At 45.2% G+C, this 19,010-nt stretch overlaps 3 protein-coding genes across 3 annotated transcripts; 2 read left to right on the forward strand and 1 right to left on the reverse strand.

Annotated features, from left to right (window-relative positions):
- The first annotated feature begins 763 nt into the window (after nucleotides 1-763).
- Nucleotides 764-6,943, forward strand: LOC110977998 (UDP-glucose 4-epimerase-like). The gene is made up of 9 exons (XM_022232602.2): nucleotides 764-1,383; nucleotides 2,687-2,808; nucleotides 3,573-3,686; nucleotides 4,127-4,306; nucleotides 4,617-4,670; nucleotides 5,031-5,211; nucleotides 5,583-5,746; nucleotides 6,095-6,209; nucleotides 6,360-6,943. Exons 1-9 carry the CDS (start codon nucleotides 1,254-1,256, stop codon nucleotides 6,410-6,412), a joined length of 1,113 nt encoding a protein of 370 aa, XP_022088294.1. The 5' UTR covers nucleotides 764-1,253; the 3' UTR covers nucleotides 6,413-6,943.
- Nucleotides 6,944-7,496: 553 nt separating this feature from the next.
- LOC147796093 (uncharacterized) lies at nucleotides 7,497-11,949 on the forward strand. Its single transcript, XM_087148818.1, has 3 exons — nucleotides 7,497-7,713; nucleotides 8,335-8,684; nucleotides 9,417-11,949. Exons 2-3 carry the CDS (start codon nucleotides 8,369-8,371, stop codon nucleotides 11,537-11,539), a joined length of 2,439 nt encoding a protein of 812 aa, XP_087004944.1. The 5' UTR covers nucleotides 7,497-7,713; nucleotides 8,335-8,368; the 3' UTR covers nucleotides 11,540-11,949.
- Nucleotides 11,950-13,218: 1,269 nt separating this feature from the next.
- On the reverse strand, nucleotides 13,219-18,693 carry LOC110979981 (UDP-glucuronosyltransferase-like). Its single transcript, XM_022236207.2, has 6 exons — nucleotides 18,565-18,693; nucleotides 17,639-18,270; nucleotides 16,315-16,630; nucleotides 15,352-15,580; nucleotides 14,643-14,865; nucleotides 13,219-13,874 (listed from the first exon to the last, which is right to left on the reverse strand). Exons 2-6 carry the CDS (start codon nucleotides 18,244-18,246, stop codon nucleotides 13,595-13,597), a joined length of 1,656 nt encoding a protein of 551 aa, XP_022091899.2. The 5' UTR covers nucleotides 18,247-18,270; nucleotides 18,565-18,693; the 3' UTR covers nucleotides 13,219-13,594.
- Between the last annotated feature and the right edge of the window lie 317 nt (nucleotides 18,694-19,010).

Below are 19,010 nucleotides of genomic sequence, written 5' to 3' on the forward strand. Positions count from 1 at the left end.
TGGTCTTAAGAGCTTTGTGCCACCGAGTTGGATGCTTCACGCTGTGCATACAGTGCATGTTATTAAGATCACTAATAATTAGGAGGCGCCATTTTAAGTAAGTTGTCAAGTAGGAAAAATTGTCACTTTTTCTCTGGCGTGTAGGTCTACGTTCTTCATCTTTATAGTTTGGATGGGTAGAAGACGCAAGGTTTATGATGACCTATTCTTGGCTTCGTTATGGGTATACTGTTTGAAAAAAGCGCTCAGAGTCTAAACGCATTTCTAGACACTTTTTTGGTATGCTTACTTTTTAAATACGTTTCACGCTCGACATGTTTAGACATTTGCACTGAAATGTGTTTAGGAATGTGGTTAAATGCTAAGCGTACACGTATGAAACAAGCGTTGAACATTTCAACCCATTTCTGAACGCCTCACAATAAACATGACATGGATTAGGCGTGTCAAACAAAAGTGGGTTGAAAAGTGCATGTTTAAACTCTGCAATATTTTACTGAGTGAGCCATGCATTTTTGAAGGACTCGCAGTGACTTTGAAGATACCAAAGGGCGTTGATTAGAGCCGTCAAGAGTTCTTTCTTCTGGTACGAAAATAGATTTGGTTTTTTATGTGAGATCGATTAGACGTCTTTACATACAGATATGGTGTGGAGGGGCCTATTTGGTATAGATAGTCAAATAGTTCATTGCGGGCAAACCTTTTCCGTGTTTTTAGGGTTTAAACTGATTTTTGTACTCAGAATTTAAAGCGAATGTGCCAGTCAGCGCCACCATAGCAGTACAGCTGTATACTGGCGCAGTTGGCCCTTTTAAACGCCTTATTATTGTGTCTAAGGGAATGTTGAGTGTTTCTTTATGATGAAAGGGGCTTTCTGTTATGACGCAACTGCACATAACAGGTCTGCATCATGAATATAGCACCTTTGTGTAGGCTGATCCCTGAAGGGATGCACTGTACGGGCAATAGATCATACTGTTGATGGTGTTGTCTACCCCAACGGAGTGTTATAGCTTTTCTTTAAAATGCAAATCATGAGACTTTTCGAGTATCAGTAAACTCCCACGGCCGCTTGAAGCCTTACGGTATACCAGCAACACTTGCCGTGTGTACACTGTATATGGATTGTGGTGGTTGCCAGTCTAAAATTCCATGCCCACGGCGTTTCGAGTCGCGTTTTAATGCTTTGAGTGTACATTATCGAAGAAAAGTTAGTGGAGATCAGTCAGAACAGTAAGACGGTGGGTGTTAACATGGAGGACGGCACCAGCTACGTGTTGGTAACGGGAGGGGCTGGCTACATCGGTAGCCACACCGTCTTAGAGTTGTTGAAGGAAGGCTATGACATTATCGTCGTGGATAACCTGTCCAATGCTGCAAGTGGTAAGTGTACATGTATATACATGTAGTCATATTGTTTTATGTTAGCTTTAAGATTTTTATGAACGTTGGCGTGCTGTAGTCACAGAGGAAATTCTCAAGTTTTGCAGGTACCATCAAAAATCCAAAGAGAGCTATTGAGGCTCTGGCGAGATATTTTTCACTTTTTTTCGAGGTTTTCTTTTCAATAGGGCCCTATGTAGTATTGGAGTTGGTTTCTTGGGATTTCCGATTTTGTACTATTCGTTGTCCAAAATTTGTCGCATAATATCCAGTCGCCATATACCCCTATGGTAAGTGAATCGACAGTACATCACGGGACGACTGTGTAAATATGCTGTTCGTAGTGGGTGCAAATTTCATTTAGGCTTCTGTGAAAAGCAGGGGACAAGTCAATTCGTACCTTTGACAACTCGTATCATGGACAACTCGCATCATGGACAACTCCTTGTGTACGAGACAACCTGTACCTTCACAGAATCAGACCTTGCTTAGAGCTTATTATTATTGTACTTAACATGAAGATTAATTTGATTTCTTAGTTCGTCACCTAATTTGCTGTTTTGTCTACACTGCCTTCCCTACACGGCAACCAACGCTGGCTGTCCGGCAACTGACACTGGTCAACGTTGCCAACTGTCGTAGCATGCAATGCGGAATCTTCACCGTGCAGTCCGCCGTGACGATGGAGTGATGTCACGTTTTCATTTATTTCAAAGTTTATAACGTAATGACAGTTGTGACTTGTTCCCAAAAAATTTACTAAGGAAGGCGACCACCGCCACCTAAAATAAATTTTAAAACAAGGCCAGAAACATTTCCAAAAGAAATCAAGACATAAGTTTTATTAAGTACACCCCCCCAAAAAAAGTTAACAAAGTCATCATTCCCCCACAAAATGAAGAAGTCCAATAATGTTTTCCCAAAGCCATAAGAATAAATTGAAGTCTCCCCCCACAAAAAAAAAGAATTTCGAGTTTAGTAAAGCCCCCCCCCAAAAAAAGAATGTTAATAAGGAAGTCAAGTTGGGAAACGGTGGGGTTGTTCTACATCCGTCACGTAACCGACGGCGCAAAGGCCCGCGGCAGGCACTATGCAGAAAGTCATGCTGGCGCTGGAGATCTCACCAGATATTTTTGGAGATTTTTCCTTGAAATGATTGTCAAATAGGAAGAGAAAGAAAGCTACAACCGACTTGCAAACATGAAGTGGTCTTAACTCGAGGTGCGAGTCGTCCAAGGTACGAGTTGACTCGAAAGCAAGAAATTCACACTGAAGGGTGACCTTTCTGATACTTCGTTGCCAGGTTCAAATGGCCTCCCTGAGAGCCTCCGTAGAGTTCAGAACATCGTTGGCGGTGATAAGAAAGTCTTATTCTACCAAGTGGACTTGCTTGATGTGGATGGTGTGAGAAACATCTTTAAGAAGGTATTCTGTGTTACCTTTTCAATTTTCAGACGTGAAGAAAACCACTTGCTGCAAGCCGTTTGCTTTAATACATGTGCTAGCATTGTTTGCTCAAAAGCACCAAAAATCTACATGCAACTTTGTGAATACCAGTTTTGGTCCTTGAGATTAATGACATGTATCAGGTCATGCGTGTTTTCACAATAGAAGCTGGTCTGCGAAAACCCAATGTCAGAACCAGTTCAGGGAGCTACAAAGCACCGATATTTTGCTAAAACATAGAAAATGTCAACCTAGCAGAAAGAGTATTCCATCCCATTAATTCAGGTGATGCCGGTTAATATCCTATTGACTGGTTTATACGAGGTCATTTTTTTTCTCAGCGCATTTATTTCTGAAGCCATCATTTGAGCAGCGCAGTACAAAGTTATATTCACTAGGTGGCTATCTTAAATCCTGTTCCCCGAATTCACAAGACTAATCGAGCACTCTGAAGCGGGGAGGTGCCCAACTTTTTTTTTTCTGAAACTATAGGGTTTGTCTCACTTTGAACAATATTTTCATATCAGCCCAAAAGTGGCATGTCTATCCAAAATGTGGAACTACACTGAGGGAGCACGATGATATATTGCTCCCACACCCCTAAATTTTTGAAACAATTTTTACTGGGGCTGCCTATTTCAATTCAAGATGGGCGACGGGTGAATAAAGTCAAGTAAGCCCTGGTCATGTTCTGCTCAAGATCCAAAAGTAAGTCGGTTATGTTGAACTCCTTTGTTGTGCAGCACCAGATCCGTTATGTGATCCATCTTGCAGCCAAGAAGGCCGTCGGAGAATCGGTGGAACAACCTTTGTTGTATTACCGAGTCAACATCATGGGCACGCTCAATCTTCTGCATGTAAGTCAGGCGTTAAATCCAAAGCTGGTCGGGAAACGGATTTGTTTCCCGTGAGACGTATCCTGCGCTTGGTGCATGATGATTGTCACTCGATCGTACTGCAGGGTTTGCTGTAAACCTGCTCTCACTGCAGACTTGCTTATACGGACGGTCAGTCATTAGATAATCCTAGATCCTTATTTTTTGTTCGACACGGCAAGTCTTACCACAGTTGCGTCAATTCTGAAGAAAATCTGTCATCACAATATATGTTCATCATTCATAATGAGTGAATGTGCTGCAGCAGTTATATAACTTTCGAGCGACCTCTCCGTTTGGGTTGGGGCAAGGAATGAAAGTCATTCGCACAAGGAAACTTAAAGATGGGCAATCAAACGCGAGGGATGTATAAAATAGGTCAAAAGTGATTTTTTTTTTTACATGCACTGGCCAATGTGTAGGTGATGGAGGAGTTTAAGGTGAACAACCTGGCTTTTTCAAGTTCCACTACCGTTTACGGCGACCCAGAGAGGCTGCCCATGGACGAGTCGCATCCCACGGGCCGGAGTCTCACTAATCCTTACGGCCGCTCCAAGTTCACGGTGGAAATGATCCTGAGAGATATCTGGGAGTCCACGCAGGTGAGCGGCATGCATCATTGTTGTTCCCGTAGTGGATGGTACCCCCTCATCCGCGTGTGTGTGCCACCATCCAGCGCCAGAAAGTAACCTTTGAAAACCTGGTAATAAAAGGGCAGCTTGTCTATACAAAAGCTAGAAAATCACTTTGTTTCATGATCTAAAAAGGTCGCGTAGACGGCGATTGATTCAGAAATTTTCATAGGTTCTGTGTTTTTGGAGACTGTTGTACCGACATCGAAGAGAAACTTATCCACCTGCACCTGAGAAGTATCATCAAATTTACGTTTCAATTTCCTCTCTCTTCTCTCAGCACCTGAAGCGCGATTATCCGAGGACGTGGAAGTATGACAAAAACCAGATAATGGTATGTGTCTTTTACCTTGTGAGAACACCTTGTCACTTTTTCATGATTAATTTTTGGCCATGGGGCCTCCAAGGCGTAGTCGGCTTAAGGGAGTGAACGAGCGCACTGTTCCTCCTCAACGAGCGTCAATTTCAGCTGCCACGGTGGCCACATCAATCGGAGTAAGGTTTTTAATGACCAGTATATTAAGACGCTAGCTGCAACCACGCACCTAGCTATCTGCATTTTAGTGCGCCCAATGAAAGGGGAGGGCTTGGGTTTGAATCCCAGCGGTTTGCACTACTACAAGTTCGTGTGAAGCCACGAATGCGTCAGTTAAGGACCAATACAAGTTGCACCTGCCCCCTTTTTTTTATCAAGGACTGGAACATGGTCCTACTGCGCTACTTCAACCCCATCGGGGCCCACGAATCAGGCCAGATCGGCGAAGATCCTTGTGGTCCGCCCAACAACCTGGTGCCGTACGCCACGCAGGTCGCCGTGGGCAAGAGGGAGGAGTTGAAGGTGTTTGGGAATGACTACAGCACCCACGATGGCACAGGTACCGTCAGTCATGAGTGCTGGGGGTCTAATGGTCCCAGTTGAAGTGATCCAGGTCAAGAGGTTTGCTCGTTTATGTCACCCAAAGACCTGAAGTTTTCACCCGAGAGTGAATCCAAGGAGGTCAATGGGGGCATCCCCCCAAACAAAAAGAATAAAAATTATTTTGGTTCCAAAAGTAAAAGGCCAAAAAATGTAGCCTCACCATTCCAAACGGCAATGAAGGTTACATTAAAAAATCCAAATTTATGCCCCCCCCAAAAAAAGACAAATTTGCCCCTCCAACAAATTTGGTTCTGGATCTGCCCTTTTCTTTTTACCTTGAGCTCTTGAAACTCGGCAGCTTTCTACCTGAACTAATTTCTTTCCCAGGTGTCCGTGATTACATCCACGTGGTAGACCTCGCTATCGGCCACGTGGCGGCAATCAAGAAGCTGGAGGGGAATTGCGGCTTCAAGGTCTACAACCTCGGAACCGGGACCGGCTACTCGGTGCTGGATGTTGTCAGAGGGCTGGAGAAGGCCGCTGGGAAGAAGGTTGGCGTCCCTTCATGGGTCTCTCCAAAATTTATGTTGGTGTGACAGAGCAATCCAGTCACGATTAACATTTAGGGGAGACTCCAAATACGGTCACTGCCAACGTCGAAGGAACCATTAATTGCCCAATTCGAATGTTTATTCTGAACATGCGCTGAACAATACTGTTGCAAAAAGTTGACTTTAATGTTATTCTGTTCTGACTGGTCTGAATATCCTGTTCACAGTACTGGAAAAAGGATAAGAAATTCACCTCAGGCCAGACTTGTTTGTCTGTCTGTTTGTCCTGAATTTCTACGGATCCTTAGAAATCAGAAGTCAATATGGAACTTTGATTTTGTTTGGCAGATCAAGTACAGCATTGTTGGGCGTCGAGGTGGGGACGTTGCTGCCTGCTACTCCGATCCTACCCTGGCCGAGAAGGAACTGGAATGGAAAGCCGTTAGGGGCCTGGACAAAATGTGTAAGGTTATCTCTTTCCTCTGCTGAAAGGACCCTCAAGCAGCCCAGTGCCTTGAACAAAAGTTCCAATGCTTGAACGAGACGCCATTCTTTGCCATGCCGGATCTTTTACCAAGTCGAATTGAATTGTCATTTTTTTTTCCTCCTCCAGGTGAGGATCATTGGCGATGGCAATCCCAGAATCCCAACGGGTACGCTCCGTGACAAGAGAAGGGAGAGACTTAATTCAAGATGGCATTAAAATCATCCTTGGACTGACTAGACATCACAGATGCAGAGGGACATTAGCCTAGATGGGATAAATGGATTAGATTGTCGTAGTGGCTAGATGACAATACTTGTTATTTGCACAATTGAAAAAAAAATGACATGGACATCGATAGAGTTTCAAAGTATATGTACTGCATGGACATTTGGGACTCAAACATTAATGGAAAACATCAAAGAAGGGTTGAACTTGTACAAGACGGAGAAACAGGGATGGGACAAAAGCACGTTGATATCAGAGGGAGATCGGCTTTATTATACTGTTGTAAGAGTTTGGATTGTAATTGCATAAAATTCAACATAATGTTAACTGAATTTTCTCAGTTTGAAAAGCAAAAGGTGAAGGGTTGAACGTTATTTGTTCATTTGAAAAGCTAAAAACAATAATGTTAGCAACATATTGATTGGCATGAATTGTAAATCCTTGCGTAGATGAACACTCCTATAAACCAGGCGTTTTGACTGAAATTAGTGTCTACCGGCTCAGTTATTGCTGTGTGACTGCTAAGATGAACTAGTCTTGCTTAAGTTGTGATACACTTGGCATTTGTTATCTTCTTGTCTGTTACTCATTTTGATCTTATAAGCCAGTAAAGGCAACGATCCGTCAGCACACTCCATATTGCAGTGGGCCTTTGGGCATATAGAGGCTTTGCATGGCTGCCATCTTGTAGGCATGTGCTTCTGTTCCCCAGGGAAATCTGTTTGCATACACCGCGGAACAAAAGCACTGGTATGCAAAATGGCAGTCATGCAAGCCCTCTAATGGGGCGTCAGTTTTCTGGAAGCGAGACTTTACTGAGTTTGACCAGTTGATCACTCCTTTAACATCGTTACATTTAAGCAGGGACACGGAGACATTTCCAACTGGGGTTTTCGTGGCACGCCCTTTCTTGTTAGTGCGTGACACTAGCGACAGCACTGCTGGGGACGATACGTAAGCCTACACTGGAGGATATCGTGCACGTGATCTGAATCGGTTAACCTCTGCTTTCCCATAGCGGTGCATGCTAAATCATGGCGCTGTAAATTGTGAAAGATAGTGTACATGTGCAAATAATGTCTTTAATACAAGGAGTTTGGACTTTTGAGGGCAGCACCCGTCCGGCTTTTTTTCTTATCTTCATGCTGTCGAAAGATTGATGAAATTGAGTAGGCCTACGTGACAGTTTGTCCTACGCTGAGCAACGCGTCTCTGAACCAAACGCACGCGGGTTGATTCGTTTCCTAGTACACTGGTAAGTACAATGCTTGCTGGTGGGGTCTATGAGAGTTTTTGTACCGCTTATGACCGTATAATTATTGTAGCGAGGGGATTTCATTGTTTTAAAAAAGATTGCTGTGATTGTTTTGTTGTAGTTTAATGGGAAAAGTTGTCAAGTGAATGAAAAGGAAATATCACGCCACTTCGACAACTTTTCGGTTATGTCAGCGGCAGATCGAACTCTAACTTATTCACATTCCGTATGTGGGCTTTATTTCTTGTGAAATTCGACATCTTAAAAGAAGCCTAAGTTCAGTGTTGCCACCAAGATCCGTAATACAGGCCACCAAGTATATTAGGGACAAAGAACATCCTGATTCAATCAGCATTTCAGATTAAAAGCCTTGCATCACTTTCCTTTCATTAAATTGTCAAGTTCCGGTCCACTTTCGCGGTGCTTCTTCGATCTTCCTTTCGTCAACCTTTTATCGTAGTTTTCCTTGTTCACCTGCCAATTATTTGATTTTGCGTGTGTATGTGTTTCACATGTCAGTTGTTTTTGAAATTTATTCTGTGGTTCCGAAATGTACGTTTATAGAGCACTGAAGCAAAGCTTATCAATTCTAACCATTTTTTTTATTGCTCGATATTGTAGGCTGGACACGACGACTGTTCCATGCACCATAGGAATGGCGAGTCAATGCAACTTTGTCAGCAGCTCACTGGCAGTCTTTGCCCTCGTTTGTCTTCTCCTGTCTCGCTTCAACCAACCTCTGGAAGCCAAACTGGCCAAACCCGACCACGCAGTGCTAGATCGGGCGCCAGTACCGGATCCTGATCTCGGGGATGCCACAAAATCCCCCCTGGCCGGGGAGACATCTTTTGGCGGTAGCGACCAAGGTGAGGAAAGAATAGAAGAAACTGACGGCATGTCAAGGGTAGACTGGTATAAACGGCCGAAAGACAACCGACTTGGGGATTCAGGAGACGTCGAAGACCACTGTGGTAAGCAGATCAGAAAAATTTTTTTCGGTTGCGTTTTTGGCAAGGATGGGATCAATGTGGGGCTGAAATGACGCCCATCGAGTTATCGTTAACGTCCAATACTCAGGCCTCTTGAAGATTTTGAACCATCGGAGGCCAAAAAAAAACCAGTTTAAAACTTGATCACACATACCGGTGATCACACATACCGGTAGATAAACTAAACTTAGCATTGTTCAGAATAGTGACGATCGATGGTTTGCGGTTTCTATATGCTTTTGACTTTGGATAGCAAGGCAACCATGTACCCTTTCCTCCTTTTTTGAAAAAAGTGCAGCTGTTCTTGATTTAACTTGGTCTGATTTCCCCTTTCATGTCATCTAGCCATTCCCGACATTTTGTCCCAATGACATTGTTCAAGTGCTTCGAGATAATTTAAAATTGTACACACTGAAGTTCAGAGTTTCATTCGTAATTCAAAAGAAACTGTAGTAAAAACGGTCCTCGAACAAGATCAGTAGCCATCCGGTTGAAACAAAAATTGGGTGTTGAATTTCAATGTTGAATCAATTTTGAAGGTGTTAAATTTATTTTCTATAATTTGGCACTTTCGACTGCTTTGGTGTGAACTTGAACGCATTTCCATGTTGCTGTGTTAATTCTTAATTAAGGCATAACCACGCAAAAGAGGAAATGCTGGTTTTTCAGTCTTCAGTTTGTAGAATTTCTCTTTATCGTTTTCTTTCCTCTCAGAAATCTACCCTGATCGATGCCATCACAAGGATAACAGACACCGAATCGTCATCATCGGCTCCGGTCCTACCGGTCTGGGAGCAGCCCAGAGACTCTACGATCTCAAACAGGAAGACAATAACACCGTGGTCACCATCTTAGAGGAGCAAGATAAGCCAGGAGGCCTGGCCTCGTCTGAAAGGGACGATCAGGGATTTCTCTGGGACATCGGAGTCCACGTCGTCTTCTCCCACTACACCTACTTCGATCGAGTCCTGAATCTGGCCGTGCCCGAGTGGAACTACCGTCGCCGGGCGTCTTTTGCCTTCATGATGGGATCGGATGGGATCAGACGCTTCATACCCTACCCCGTTCAGAACAACATCCACACCATGGACAAAGTGGATCAGCAGCGAAGCCTGTCGGGTCTGGAAGAGATCGCCAGGTTCCCGGCCGGCCGGAAACCCAAGAACTTCGACGAGTGGCTGCTGCAGAAATTCGGGGCGGGCCTCGCTGATGTCTTCATGAGGAAGTACAACCGGAAGATTTGGACAGTGGACACCACAGAGATGAACTCAGCCTGGGTCGGCGAGCGGGTGGCTGTGCCAGACATTGACGAAATCAAGACCAAGATTGCGGAGGTGGACAGTGGGGCAAACGCTAAGGATTCCGAGTGGGGACCCAATCGCTTCTTCCGTTACCCGAAATCCAACGGCACGGGTGGTATGTGGGAATCAGTTGCTAGACGCCTCCCGAGGCGATGGTTCAATTTTCACTCCAAGGTCACCGGCATTGACATTGACCGGAAAGAGATCGCTGTTGAGGTGGGCAAAGATATCAAGAGTCGCCACACTATGAAATACGATAAACTAATATCCACGGTCCCTCTAGATAGTTTTGTCGGTTTTGTTAAGAGCAGCGATGCGTTACTCAGTGACCTGCAGGGACTGGCGTCCCAGCTCATCAACACCCACACTCACATTGTGGGCGTGGGTCTGCTCGGTCAGCTACCCCCAACCCTCGCCGATAAATCCTGGGTGTATTTCCCGGACTCCGATTCTCCGTTTTACCGCCTAACGATGTTCTCCAATTATTCCGACGACCACGTGCCAGACCCGGCCGCTCACTGGTCGCTCATGTGCGAAATAGCCGAGCCGGAAATGAGCTCCGATCCAGCGTATTGGAACAGAGACAATTTAGTCAACGAGTCAATACGAGCCTTAGTCTTGTACGGCTTTATAACTGCTGATATGGTGATCTCCAAACACTACCGTCGAGTAGAACACGGATATCCTGTTCCTTCTTTAAGTAGAGACATGATCCTTGACAAAGTCCAACCTTGGCTACGGTCCAAAGACATCTACTCCCGCGGCCGGTTCGGAGGTTGGAGGTACGAGGTTGCGAATCAAGATCATTCCTTCATGCAAGGGGTCGAGGCCGTGGACAGCCTTGTCCACGGCGTTCCGGAGCTAACGTATCCGGACCCGAATTTGGCCAACTCCAAGAAGAACACGGATCGAATTATCCCGCTGGACTTGGAGGTCGTTGTAGCCGCTGAACGAGACGAGAGCCTGGAGTGGCTGAAGCCGTTTGCTGAACACACCCTGGTGTACCACTTAGGAACTGACTTGGGACCGTCGCTCCAATTCTACGCCTGGCAGCGCCTTGAAAGTGTCCATGTCAGAGCACAGGTATTTCTGCACCACATCTGTGTGAATTACAACCAACTGGCAGACCTGACGATCTTCACGCAGGGAGACGAGGAGACGAGCAGGTGTCTTCGTTGCCTGAGGAACCCGCGTCAGTTGCCCTCTGCTCCGATTCGGGTCGATCCATGTGAGTGGAGAGACTGTTACGGCGACAGCTCGGAAGCTGGTGGCGATCATCAGTTCCCGCGATGTTCCCAGGACAACCCGGCGAGCATGGCCAAAATTGTGCCCGTCTTGAATCAGAATTGTTGGGGATCTGCGATGCCGCTGACGCGACACTGCTGGAACGAGTGCTTCGGAGCAACTAAGGAAATGATTCAGAAACATCCGCTGGATCGTTATTACCAAGCCTTTAATGATCTGGGTAGAATCTCCGATGAAGATGAAGATAAGGGTGACTTTCTACAGACATTGTGGATTAGAATTTTTACCTAATTTCCTGAGGTATATTTCACGCGCCCACGAAAGATGCTACTTCTAATTCACGAGGATCAACACCTGTACGTTTTAAAATATAGTAGCTCTACCAATCAAGTAATTCTTCAGCTTCTAGATCGAGTAAACAGTCAGCTCATTGACTGCGTTCTACGCTCTATTCTTTCGTTTAGACGGTGGCTGCGTTCTACGCTCTGTTCTTTCGTTTAGACTGTTATCGAATGAATGAGATGATAGAAATATGAATTTATTTGTAAACGGATTTAAACATTTTATAATTTGTGCCAATTGTTATCAATATCAAGGAAAATAATTCTCGAATTGGTATAAGGCGTGAGGAAGTTGTCTGTGTTAACAGTTTTCCTGCACTTTTGAAATATCAACTATGGTCATAACTACCGTGCATTTTAGTATTATCCGTGTACTGTCTTTAATTACGGGTGCGTTCGTTTATTTTATTTTGTTAATTTTTAAATCGTCTTTTTTGCGCCGATGGCCGCCCATAAACCCTGAGGCCAAGCATAGACATGGAGGAGAAACCCCAGGTCTATGGGCCAAGATTGCATGCACCGGACTAAAACAGGCGCCCATAGAAAAGAGCGCCAAATCAGTGAGAAACAGCGCCGCCTAGTGACGCTCAGGGACAGCTTGGTCTTGTGTGTTTCACTGCAAAGTCAAGATTATTATGACACCTCGGCCCAAAATGCTTTTCATCATTACCAGTGTTCAATTTTTTAATTCTCCCCTCCCGCAAAATCCCCCCCTCCAAAAAAGTAGTCAAACTCCAGGTCTGAATTTAGCCACTCGCCTTTCTGCAAAAGTCCACAAAATGCAGGTTTTTGAGAGTAAAATATCCCAAGTTAGAAGCCACAAGTCCCAAATGTTTGTTCACGTCGGTCCCGTTGGATCTCAAAATATTAATGAGCTCGCGCGCAGGAATCTACCGAGTGGAATGCACCCCTTAGACAAAGGAGTCCAAAGTAAGGCGGTTTTTTAAGGGAGAAAACTTGAGAGGAAAGCCTTACACCAAGCCCAATTTATACATTTTACTCTCTACTTTTACTACTCGTATTTTGAACTCCTAACTTTTCCCCTCGCTTTACTCTTTGGTTTCTGAATGCCATCACGCCACGGGATAAGACTCACCACATCAGCGATCAAAATAAAGACTTCCGTGGACTCAATTGCTTGATTCGCAGCAATGGCTAATGTAGGGCGTCAGACAGCTCTGACGAGGATTACGATCCAGGTTCAAATGTTATTACACAAAAGACTCGCAAAGTATCTTCTTTCGTCGGGTAAAGAGGACATTTTACTAAAATTTCCGTTCCATCGGAAATGACAAGGAAACCCCATTCTTTTTCGTCTGTTTTGCATATAGAATATTCCCTTAAGCAATGCAAATACGGGCGTCACAGAATACAAACCATGAGTTTGAAATGCGTCGCCCAATCACAACGCGCGAAATTTGTCCACCCTTTTCAAACGCGCATTGGGTCGACAGATTGTGCGCATTGTGATAGGCCAACGCAATGCAAACTCTTGGTAGCGCACTATATTATGAATTGCCCGTATTATAAGCAGTAGATGTAACCTGCTTGAGTCAATGTCCTGGTATAGGAAAGCATTGGTAGATAATCATTGGACGTGAATAATTATTACACAAAATAATTCAATCCTTGCTGTTACTGAGCGAAAGATTTTATTTTTTTAGTTCATACTGATTACAGGCCTAGTAGCTTAATTCAGCTTATTCTAGAAAAGGTACTGCGTTTAATGAGTGCTTCTTCAAAAATCATTTGGAGTACAAGCGGTTTTTTATAGCGGAAGTAAAGGGGAATCTGGAAATCCTTTCTTTTGGGGGGGGTGGTTGTGGGCATTAAATTCTAACAAAAAAAATAAAAATTACAAATTGGTTGAAAAGCGTTGTTTCAATTAACAAAATTCATTTAGGTGAACACGAATTTTTCTCTACCGGAACTGGTCACGTGACAGATTTTCTCCAAATAGAAGTTTTTGGTATGGGAAGAAGATTAGACAGCACCAAGCGGATGGTTAATCTCTTTTGGGGCGACGTCCCCCACGTCTCCGACTGCAACACGTGTACCAGAGTAACACGTTTGCGCCACAAATGACAGCGAAAACCAGCAGCAAGATCAGATAAACATCGATGAGGTTACGCTGGATGAAGTTCAGGTCAAACACGGCCGGGCGGAGGTGGTCCCCGCCGAACTTGGTCACGTGAAGGATCCAGTTCGCGATGGTCTCCGCTGGAGGGTTCATTCTCACCAGATCTCGAAGAATCGCGGAGTAATGCTGTGCGTTCTTGCGGTACCTGAGAGTCAAAAAGGAAGCAAGACAGAATGGATCCCAATAGACCTCTGTACCGATGACACCGCACGTTATTTCATGTGTGCTTACCTATCAGTGGACCCTGGACCCTACTGGCTCCACAGGAATGCGCATGACATGTAAACACGGCGTGACATCATCAGTACATGGGAATGTTGTCACGCGTTCCTGAGCTTGGATTTTATTTCTGAGCTTCACTTTTCCCTACGAGATGTTTGAAGTGTGTTTTGCGAGTATACTTAGTTTGGGTCTGTTCTGTTCTGCCATTGGTGGCTGTAATTGCAATTTTTTGATGGAGGAAGTTCATGTGAGTTTGGAATATGGGCGATTCACAATAGTGCGTCACCAAGAGTTTGCAACGCGTTGGCCAATAGTAAAGTGTGAAATCTGTCGACCCTTTCCTAACACGCGTTGGGTCGACGGATTTCGTGCATTGTGATTGGTTAACGTGTCGCAAACTCTAGGAAAAGCCCGTACTGTTTAAATGTGGCTGCACAGGCGTCGCTATATAAACTCTTGTAAACGGGGGAGTCATCTTGAAATTTTCCGACGGACATGGTAGACTGATTCCCATCTGATTCCCTGACCTAACATTTAAGAAACCCCCTTCCTTCAACTTTCGTTCTTTACTCTTTCCTAACCAACCATGACTATGCCGACAAAACTGGCCCGGGGGTGTGGCACCCCTACCCTCATCCCCGTATAGCGACACCTGTTTCCGTGACTGAAACTGAACCTGGGGACAACTTACTTTGGATTATTAACTACCTCCACGACGGCGTCCCGTAACCTGTCCGATGTCACGCTGGTAATGTCGCCGAGAGAGAGGGCGAAACCTCGGGCCACGGCGCGGTCGTTGTTGTCAAACATGTCATGTAGAAGCGGTATGCTGACGATCGGGAGTCCGGCCCATAACGCTTCCTGCACGCTGTTGATCCCACACTGAGTCACAAACGCTTTGGCGTTCTTGTGTGCTGTACACAAAATGGAAGAAAAACCAAATGTCAACGAGAGATTTCCAAAGGAGCTCAATTTCTTCCAAATGTTTTTTCTCTGTTTATTGATGTGAATCCTGTTTGTTTCCTTTTTGCCTTTTAAGTTGCCTCATGTGGAGGACATGAGCCGTTCGTCTTGTCTTGAGCCGTTCCTTTTGTCATATACATGTTTTACGCAGCACTGAAATTTCTTGATTCTCCTTGCATTTGAATGCTTAATCCGAGGCCTTTGCCTGCATTTGAGTTGTTTTCTTGGCAACCAGCGTCAGTTTCTTCAAGCTATTGTCTTTTTATTCTCTGTCTTTTTTTCCATATGCGCCTACGGCCTTGTTAGGTTAAGCAGATCGCCTCTTTGTGACACATCTCTTGAGTACCATTGGGATTCTAGCAGTTGATTTCAGACTTGGTGACACTCGACTTTTACGGGTCTCTTCACTTTACTTGTTTTATTTCAGTTCAACTTACACAAGAGCTGCGAGAGGGGGATCCAGTTGACCATTTTGGTGTTCTCGCCGAGGTTGAGACCGGTGAAGTTGATGTTGGATTGCCAGAGGACCTTCTGGGGCAGCTGCGCGAAGCCGTCGGCAAACATTTGCGCCTGTTCGACCTCCATCGCCTCGACATGGGAACCGAGGGAAAATATGACGAATCCGGCCAGAGCTTCGTCAACGAACTTGGCAACATCATCCCGGAGCTGGAGGTAAGAAAAAATAACAGAAACACTCATGTTTGGACGTGCCTTCAAGAACCCGACCATGACAGTAGTTGTTGCAAGGGAGCATATCATTGGCAGATATAAGGCCTATAGAAATAGCTTCTCCTGGCATAGTCGTCGCATTACAATTTTAAAAAGGTGCCTGAAGTTTTCTTTGTTTTCATTTTGCATATTGATCTCTGCTTTTGCACTTGTCTGGTTATGCTTTTTAAAAGCTAACGTAAGTGCACCTTAAACTATAAGGGACATCTTTATCTAGGCATGACGTCACACTTGAGGTTTAGGATTGCTGGTTACCTTCTGCCAATATTATTGATACGTTAGGGAACCAGCCCCACTTTTTATCGGAAAGGTGAAATTAAAGTTTTCGATCTTTTTCTTGACCAGTGAGGGCACAATTGCTTTCATGCCATTGAAGAAAGACACTCTGTATTTTTCTCGTTAAAAATGTGAACGTTACATCTTGTTTTGCACTGAAAATATTTAAGAGAAGAACAATTAATCATTCAAGAAAAGGATTAGAGGATTAGATATTCCATCCCAGAGTTTACTGAAATCTTATAACTGAGCAGTTGCTGCACGGGGGTTTCCTGCGAATGGTATATCCCACTGTTGCCCATGAGTACCTCGATTTGCATGAACACAAAAGCCCCAAACAGAAATAATACATTACATGCGCCCTGTATATGCCACTTCCTTTTCTACTTTCTTACCGTGTAGTTCTCTCTCTTCCCGCCAATTAGAGAGGCATACATGAGCGTATTCGGCTGCATCGGTCGGGGAAATTCTAACGGATAGTTCATGTTGAACACCCACAGCCGAGCTTTCATGAGGGACTCGGTGATGTGAACTTCTGGTTTAATGTTGTACTTCACTTTAAGCTGCTGGTACCGCGTGGGGAAATCGGAAAATATGTATTCACTTGTCCAGTGGAAAATGTAGTTAATTACCCGCTGCGACAGAGTCATTCGGTCGGTGAATCCGAGTTGATGGGCCGGAATGTAAGACGGATCGGTTGGGACCCGGAACCTGCGAGAGAAAGAGATGGGGCAGTGTTGCTCTTCCCTTACGGGGCTTCAATGGAGGCAAAATGCATGGTGTAATTTTTAGAGCATCTAGTGGATAGCGTTTGTTTTGAATTATAACACGGGTCAACAGTTCCACGTGCGCGCTAAATGTACATGCGTGGAGTATAGGATGGCAAGTAACCCACAGTGCCTTGCGCATCAGTTGCTGTGACGTTTAATAAGGCATTTCACCTTTCCCAGCCCATGAGCCCTGGGGACGAGTGAAAGGGATAGCAAAAATCTAGTAGTCTTAGCACAAAACGTTCTCATCGTTTGAGCTCTTACACAGCGATTCCAATAGTCTGGCTCTTGGACCTGTGGGAAGTATGAAACCATCAGCATTGCCCCCCCCCCAAAAAAATTGACAATTTCCAAACTATTTCGAGGACTTAAAAGGCATTAGTACACTAAAAACTGGGCCTTTCTGACAAGGAAGTGGAAAAAGGCCCAGCTTTCCTATTTCCCAAGATTTCCCTTGAATGTGCTTGTAGACATTTTGTACAAACACTGACTACTTTTGTGTTGGCAGCCGGTTTCCAGAACTCGCATTTTGCTTCATCAGCCGTAAAGAGGGGGACATTTTCGTTTACCAGTCACTAGAGGTGTTATTTATTTCTGTGGATTTTTCTTAATGTTTGCTCGAGATTTTGTCGCACTTTGCGAATACGGGCGTTTCACAATAGTGCGCCACCAAGAGTTTGCAACGCGTTGGCCAATCGCAATGCGCGAAATCTGTCGACCCAATGCGCGTTTGGAAAGGGTCGACAGATTTCACGCGTTGTGATTGGCCAATGCGTTGCAAACTCTTGGTGGCGCACTATTGTGAATCGCCCGTATTTCCACAGCTGGCCATATATAGTTTTGTCACTGAAAAAGGAGTTCGCTTGAGGCGCAGCAAAGGAGATGTGCATTTGGTGCTTGGCAGAAGAGTGCAATATCTAGAAGCAACAAATACCAGTGAAATACTCACAAGGGCCCGTACTTGTCCGGCATGGCACACCAGTTAGCTAACTGCACGAAAGGGATGTCCAGTGCCTCTGCCACGATCGCGTTGCAAAGTGAGAAGTCATCCGCGACCATCATGTCAAACTGCTCACGACGGAGTCTCGCCATAGTCTTCTCATCCCTCAACAAGGCGTCACACTCGTCAATAAGCAGATAGATCACTAACGGTTTACCGGTCCGGAGGGTTCGCAAGATCAAGCGGGCTATCCCCGCCGCAGAACTCAGCTCTCCCGAGAGGGAGTAGTGAGACAGTTCCCGGAACACGTCGCGCCGGCCCTCCGTCGTGTAGTTAGACTGGAAGAAGATGAAGGAAAAGAGATCGTTGTCGTTTGTCTTGGGCGCCCGCGGCCCGTCGCTGCCGACCAGGAAGAACACGTCGTGCCCCTGACGCGCCAAGACCTTTCCCGACTGGCTGAGCTGCATGCCGTGACTTCCAAGTTTCTCGAAGGAGTAGTACAAAAACTTGTATTTTTTGAAGTCTTGCTTAGTCTCCTCGCAGCCTGTCGGAAGCGGTGCTGCTGAAAAGCACATCAACATCAGGAGGAGAGTCCAGGCTGAGAGTGCGGAATTCATGGTGGCCTTCGTTAGCAACACAATCTGCAAATGGCGCAAATGACAGAAACAGTGAGACTGTAATGTTTCCAAGATTCCATCCCGCAATGCAGAAGTTGGCATTGACACTACATACATTCAAGGGCGGATCAAGGAGGCCATCGAGGGCCATGCCCGCTCCAAGAAGCCAACTTTATTTTCTTATATACATAATGAGAGGGGGGTCATTTGTGGTCTATTTCTTTTCCCTCCAAAAAGACCTTTTGCTTTTGCCTTTTTTCCGGGGGGGCGTGCCATGCATGTTTCAAACAAGGGAATTTACACATTAAAAAAACTCACCCAAAATTCGAGACCCTAATGCAGAACAACAAGGTGTCGAGCGACGCAGAAGTGCTGTCAGATCAGTTCAGATATCGTAGCCCGTCTGAACACTTCTACCTTTACGCTTGACCTTTCGTTTATTTATAGACGGCAGAATTGAAGTTCATTCTCTGAACATTACCTGTATCAAAGTCTCTGTTAGAGACAGCGAATGCTGAAGTGTAGGCTGAAGTAATTAATACCAGGAATGTCATGGCACAAGTGCCTGGCAGAATGGCGTTTGGACAGCAGTGGCGTAACCACAGGGGGGCTGGGGGCACGTGCCCCCCACAAATCCCCGGTGCCACCAGGTGCCCCCCCCCGAAGAAAACGGATGAATGGATATTGATCAAGGCTAAAACAATAGCTTGCCCCCTAAAAAACCACATACTGAAACTGGTGCCCCCTCATAAGATGCTGGTGCC

The sequence above is a fragment of the Acanthaster planci genome, linkage group LG18, assembly GCF_054643075.1.
Source record: "Acanthaster planci isolate LZ-2023a linkage group LG18, COTS_SCS, whole genome shotgun sequence".
NCBI lineage: Eukaryota > Metazoa > Echinodermata > Asteroidea > Valvatida > Acanthasteridae > Acanthaster > Acanthaster planci.

Bases quoted from the DNA above. Each gene is read 5' to 3' on its own strand.
- LOC110977998 (XM_022232602.2), top strand. From the start codon at position 1,254: ATGGAGGACGGCACCAGCTACGTGTTGGTAACGGGAGGGGCTGGCTAC. The intron at 3,687-4,126 runs GTAAGTCAGGCG...GCCAATGTGTAG, and splicing joins GCACGCTCAATCTTCTGCAT to GTGATGGAGGAGTTTAAGGT. The intron at 6,210-6,359 runs GTAAGGTTATCT...TTCCTCCTCCAG, and splicing joins TAGGGGCCTGGACAAAATGT to GTGAGGATCATTGGCGATGG.
- LOC147796093 (XM_087148818.1), top strand. From the start codon at position 8,369: ATGGCGAGTCAATGCAACTTTGTCAGCAGCTCACTGGCAGTCTTTGCC. The intron at 8,685-9,416 runs GTAAGCAGATCA...CTTTCCTCTCAG, and splicing joins AGACGTCGAAGACCACTGTG to AAATCTACCCTGATCGATGC.
- LOC110979981 (XM_022236207.2), bottom strand. From the start codon at position 18,246: ATGAATTCCGCACTCTCAGCCTGGACTCTCCTCCTGATGTTGATGTGC. The intron at 15,581-16,314 runs GTAAGAAAGTAG...TCTTACCTCCAG, and splicing joins GGAAGAGAGAGAACTACACG to CTCCGGGATGATGTTGCCAA. The intron at 14,866-15,351 runs GTAAGTTGAACT...TTTTGTGTACAG, and splicing joins CCCCCTCTCGCAGCTCTTGT to CACACAAGAACGCCAAAGCG.